At 47.4% G+C, this 6,275-nt stretch overlaps 1 protein-coding gene across 1 annotated transcript in view; it reads right to left on the bottom strand.

Moving 5' to 3' along the window:
* Positions 1-514: 514 nt before the first annotated feature.
* Positions 515-6,275, bottom strand: part of LOC124021470 (vacuolar protein sorting-associated protein 13C-like) — a 30,242-nt gene continuing 24,481 nt past the window's right edge. The window contains exons 12-13 of the mRNA XM_046336666.1: positions 1,892-2,049; positions 515-703 (exon numbers count right to left, since the gene is read on the bottom strand). Coding sequence (XP_046192622.1) covers positions 530-703; positions 1,892-2,049 — 332 coding nt within the window. The 3' untranslated portion in view covers positions 515-529. The remainder of the gene's footprint in view (positions 704-1,891; positions 2,050-6,275) is intronic.

The following is a 6,275-nucleotide window of genomic DNA, read 5'->3' as shown; positions in this document are numbered from 1 at the left end:
ATCAGACCAGTTTAAATCATGGTAACTACTTTATTCCTAACCAGAATGTCATGGTAACTACTGTATTCCAGACCAGTTTAAATCATGGTAACTACTGTATTCCTAACCAGAATATCAGACCAGTTTAAATCATGGTAACTACTGTATTCCTAACCAGAATGTCATGGTAATTACTGTATTCCAGACCCGTTTAAATCATGGTAACTATTGTATTCTATGTAAATGTAAATGTAATGTATTCAGTATTTAAACATAACAGGGCTTGAGGTTAAAGCCACCGACCTGAGAACCCCAGGTACATCATAGTGGGTCTCTTGTTGTGGGCCACCATGTCATATGAACGATCACATTCAACATTTTAAAGTTTAGCCTATACAACATGACACCTCGACAGGCTACAGCCACCGACCTGAGAACTCCAGGCACTTCATAGAGATTTTCTTGATGTACGTTGTGGGCCACCATGTCATATGAACGATCACATTCAACATTTTAAAGTTTAGCCTATACAACATGACACCTCGACAGGCTACAGCCACCGACCTGAGAACTCCAGGCACTTCATAGAGATTTTCTTGATGTACGTTGTGGCCACCATGTCGTACTGCCTGACATTGGTGTGGATGCCCAGCTGGGCTACGTGGAGAACCAGGAACGGACTCTCCTTCTGATCTGACCTGGACTTCTTCAGCTTCACAACCACCTGATGGAGAGATACAACCACATTTAGTCCGCCATTACTTAACCAGGTTACTCGTTTAACAACACGTTCTCTGTTGCAATAACGACCTGACTACATTTTGGTAGAGAGACAACGAAGGAGATTTGAGACGTAGCAGGAGTAACGTTGGATGGATTTGGGAGTGTCTAGTTTTCAACGAGTGATGGAAAATATACACACTGTGACGTGTTTAAACTGCATCAACATCCAACTGTACAAAGAGACATTTTATTTCCCTTGGTGCTTCAGTAAAGGTACTAAAAGACACAGCATACGGACCACTGTGTATATTAGCCAGCTAATGAATTTCACAACGGACCACTGTGTATATTAGCCAGCTAATGACATCACAACAGACCACTGTGTATATTAGCCAGCTAATGACATCACAACAGACCACTGTGTATATTAGCCAGCTAATGACATCACAACAGACCACTGTGTATATTAGCCAGCTAATGACATCACAACAGACCACTGTGTATAATAGCCAGCTAAGCTAATGACATCACAACAGACCACTGTGTATATTAGCCAGCTAATGACATCACAACAGACCACTGTGTATATAGCCAGCTAATGACATCACAACAGACCACTGTGTATATTAGCCAGCTAATGACATCACAACAGACCACTGTGTATATTAGCCAGCTAATGACATCACAACAGACCACTGTGTATATTAGCCAGCTAATAACATCCCAACAGACCACTGTGTATATTAGCCAGCTAATGACATCCCAACGGACCACTGTGTATATTAGCCAGCTAATGACATCCCAACGGACCACTGTGTATATTAGCCAGCTAATGACATCACAACAGACCACTGTGTATATTAGCCAGCTAATGACATCACAACAGACCACTGTGTATATTAGCCAGCTAATGACATCACAACAGACCACTGTGTATATTAGCCAGCTAATGACATCACAACAGACCACTGTGTATATTAGCCAGCTAATGACATCACAACAGACCACTGTGTATATTAGCCAGCTAATGACATCACAACAGACCACTGTGTATATTAGCCAGCTAATGACATCACAACAGACCACTGTGTATATTAGCCAGCTAATGACATCACAACAGACCACTGTGTATATTAGCCAGCTAATGACATCACAACAGACCACTGCGTTTAGGTCAGTAGATAGCTACCTCCTTAATCTCCAGGTTGAGCAGCATATTGACGATGTTTTCTCCCAGTCCTCCTGCATTGGTAACAGCAGCAGGCTGTCCTCCTCCTCCTCCTCCTCCAGCCTCCACAGGGAGACATCCCACCTCATTCCCCTCCAGCTGGTGCTGCTCTGCCTTGTCTAAGACATTACCAGTAAAGACATTATCATCTGGTCAATAGACATTATCTCCAGTAATACACGTTCATCTGTTTTGACATCTCTGCTGTGTCTCGCAAAGATTCCAAATTCGAAAAACTTTATTGTTCGATCTTGTGGAACGGAAATTCATATTGAGGCTGTACATACATGCAATGCATCATCAATTAGCCTGGTTCCAGATCAGTTTAAGTGTTTTATTGGACCTTGATTTAATTAGGAAAGTCAGTTAAGAATACATTCTTATTTACAATGACGGCCTACCGGGGGAACAGTGGGTTAACTGCCTCGTTCAGGGGAACAGTGGGTTAACTGCCTTGTTCAGGGGAACAGTGGGTTAACTGCCTCGTTCAGGGGAACAGTGGGTTAACTGCCTCGTTCAGGGGAACACTGGGTTAACTGCCTCGTTCAGGGGAACAGCGGGTTAACTGCCTGCGTTCGGGGAACAGTGGGTTAACTGCCTCGTTCGGGGGAACAGTGGGTTAAGTGGGTTAACTGCCTCGTTCAGGGGAACAGTGGGTTAACTGCCTCGTTCAGGGGAACAGTGGGTTAACTGCCTTGTCCGGGGGAACAGTGGGTTAACTGCCTCGTTCAGGGGAACAGTGGGTTAACTGCCTCGTTCAGGGGAACAGTGGGTTAACTCTCGTTCAGGGGAACAGTGGGTTAACTGCCTTGTTCAGGGAACAGTGGGTTAACTGCCTTGTTCAGGGGAACAGTGGGTTAACTGCCTCGTTCAGGGGAACAGTGGGTTAACTGCCTCGTTCAGGGGAACAGTGGGTTAACTCAGGGGAACAGTGGGTTAACTGCCTGTTCAGGGGAACAGTGGGTTAACTGCCTCGTTCAGGGAACAGTGGGTTAACTGCCTCGTTCAGGGGAACAGTGGGTTAACTGCCTCGTTCAGGGGAACAGTGGGTTAACTGCCTCGTTCAGGGGAACAGTGGGTTAACTGCCTCGTTCAGGGGAACAGTGGGTTAACTGCCTCGTTCAGGGGAACAGTGGGTTAACTGCCTTGTTCAGGGAACAGGGGAACAGTGGGTTAACTGCCTTGTTCAGGGAACAGTGGGTTAACTGCCTTGTTCAGGGGAACAGTGGGTTAACTGCCTTGTTCAGGGGAACAGTGGGTTAACTGCCTTGTTCAGGGGAACAGTGGGTTAACTGCCTCGTCCAGGGGAACAGTGGGTTAACTGCCTCGTCCAGGGGAACAGTGGGTTAACTGCCTTGTCCGGGGGAACAGTGGGTTAACTGCCTTGTTCGGGGGAACAGTGGGTTAACTGCCTTGTCCGGGGGAACAGTGGGTTAACTGCCTTGTTCGGGGGAACAGTGGGTTAACTGCCTCGTTCGGGGGAACAGTGGGTTAACTGCCTTGTTCAGGGGAACAGTGGGTTAACTGCCTTGTTCAGGGGAACAGTGGGTTAACTGTCTTTTTCAGGGGAACAGTGGGTTAACTGTCTTGTTCAGGGGAACAGTGGGTTAACTGCCTTGTTCGGGGGAACAGTGGGTTAACTGCCTTGTTCGGGGGAACAGTGGGTTAACTGCCTCGTTCAGGGGAACAGTGGGTTAACTGCCTTGTTCAGGGGAACAGTTTGTGTTTTACCTTGTCAGCTCGGGGATTCGATCTAGCCACCTTTAGGTTACTAGGATCTACCTCCAGGCCCTAGTTACAGTGTGTAAGACACTAGGATCTACCTCCAGGCCCTAGTTACAGTGTGTAAGACACTAGGATCTACCTCCAGACCCTAGTTACAGTGTGTAAGACACTAGGACCTACCTCCAGGCCCTAGTTACAGTGTGTAAGACACTAGGATCTACCTCCAGACCCTAGTTACAGTGTGTAAGACACTAGGATCTACCTCCAGACCCTAGTTACAGTGTGTAAGACACTAGGACCTACCTCCAGGCCCTAGTTACAGTGTGTTTGGTGTGTAAGACACTAGGATCTACCTCCAGACCCTAGTTACAGTGTGTAAGACACTAGGATCTACCTCCAGGCCTCCAGGCCCTAGTTACAGTGTGTAAGACACTAGGATCTACCTCCAGGCCCTAGTTACAGTGTGTAAGACACTAGGATCTACCTCCAGACCCTAGTTACAGTGTGTAAGACACTAGGATCTACCTCCAGGCCCTAGTTACAGTGTGTAAGACACTAGGATCTACCTCCAGGCCCTAGTTACAGTGTGTAAGACACTAGGATCTACCTCCAGGCCCTAGTTACAGTGTGTAAGACACTAGGATCTACCTCCAGGCCCTAGTTACAGTGTGTAAGACACTAGGATCTACCTCCAGACCCTAGTTACAGTGTGTAAGACACTAGGATCTACCTCCAGACCCTAGTTACAGTGTGTAAGACACTAGGATCTACCTCCAGACCCTAGTTACAGTGTGTAAGACACTAGGACCTACCTCCAGGCCCTAGTTACAGTGTGTAAGACACTAGGATCTACCTCCAGACCCTAGTTACAGTGTGTAAGACACTAGGATCTACCTCCAGACCCTAGTTACAGTGTGTAAGACACTAGGACCTACCTCCAGGCCCTAGTTACAGTGTGTTTGGTGTGTAAGACACTAGGATCTACCTCCAGACCCTAGTTACAGTGTGTAAGACACTAGGATCTACCTCCAGGCTCTAGTTACAGTGTGTAAGACACTAGGATCTACCTCCAGGCCTCCAGGCCCTAGTTACAGTGTGTAAGACACTAGGATCTACCTCCAGGCCCTAGTTACAGTGTGTAAGACACTAGGATCTACCTCCAGACCCTAGTTACAGTGTGTAAGACACTAGGACCTACCTCCAGACCCTAGTTACAGTGTGTAAGACACTAGGATCTACCTCCAGGCCCTAGTTACAGTGTGTAAGACACTAGGACCTACCTCCAGACCCTAGTTACAGTGTGTAAGACACTAGGATCTACCTCCAGGCCCTAGTTACAGTGTGTAAGACACTAGGATCTACCTCCAGACCCTAGTTACAGTGTGTAAGACACTAGGATCTACCTCCAGACCCTAGTTACAGTGTGTAAGACACTAGGACCTACCTCCAGGCCCTAGTTACAGTGTGTTTGGTGTGTAAGACACTAGGATCTACCTCCAGACCCTAGTTACAGTGTGTAAGACACTAGGATCTACCTCCAGGCTCTAGTTACAGTGTGTAAGACACTAGGATCTACCTCCAGGCCTCCAGGCCCTAGTTACAGTGTGTAAGACACTAGGATCTACCTCCAGGCCCTAGTTACAGTGTGTAAGACACTAGGATCTACCTCCAGACCCTAGTTACAGTGTGTAAGACACTAGGACCTACCTCCAGACCCTAGTTACAGTGTGTAAGACACTAGGATCTACCTCCAGGCCCTAGTTACAGTGTGTAAGACACTAGGACCTACCTCCAGACCCTAGTTACAGTGTGTAAGACACTAGGATCTACCTCCAGGCCCTAGTTACAGTGTGTAAGACACTAGGATCTACCTCCAGACCCTAGTTACAGTGTGTAAGACACTAGGATCTACCTCCAGGCCCTAGTTACAGTGTGTAAGACACTAGGATCTACCCCCAGGCCCTAGTTACAGTGTGTAAGACACTAGGATCTACCTCCAGACCCTAGTTACAGTGTGTAAGACACTAGGATCTACCCCCAGGCCCTAGTTACAGTGTGTAACACACTAGGATCTACCTCCAGACCCTAGTTACAGTGTGTAAGACACTAGGATCTACCTCCAGGCCCTAGTTACAGTGTGTAAGACACTAGGATCTACCTCCAGGCCCTAGTTACAGTGTGTTTGGTGTGTAAGACACTAGGATCCACCTCCAGGCCCTAGTTACAGTGTGTAGACACTAGGATCTAGACACTAGGACCCACCTCCAGACCCTAGTTACAGTGTGTTTGGTGTGTAGGACACTAGGACCCACCTCCAGGCCCTAGTTACAGTGTGTTTGGTGTGTAAGACACTAGGACCTACCCCCAGGCCCTAGTTACAGTGTGTTTGGTGTGTAACACACTAGGATCTACCCCCAGGCCCTAGTTACAGTGTGTAACACACTAGGATCTACCTCCAGGCCCTAGTTACAGTGTGTAAGACACTAGGATCTACCTCCAGGCCCTAGTTACAGTGTGTAAGACACTAGGATCTACCTCCAGGCCCTAGTTACAGTGTGTAAGACACTAGGATCTACCTCCAGGCCCTAGTTACAGTGTGTTTGGTGTGTAAGACACTAGG

Source organism: Oncorhynchus gorbuscha, unplaced genomic scaffold (genome assembly GCF_021184085.1).
Source record: "Oncorhynchus gorbuscha isolate QuinsamMale2020 ecotype Even-year unplaced genomic scaffold, OgorEven_v1.0 Un_scaffold_1122, whole genome shotgun sequence".
Classification (NCBI taxonomy): Eukaryota; Metazoa; Chordata; class Actinopteri; order Salmoniformes; family Salmonidae; genus Oncorhynchus; species Oncorhynchus gorbuscha.
Note: the sequence above shows the minus strand (reverse complement) of the source record. Positions and strands in the feature narration are given on the sequence as shown.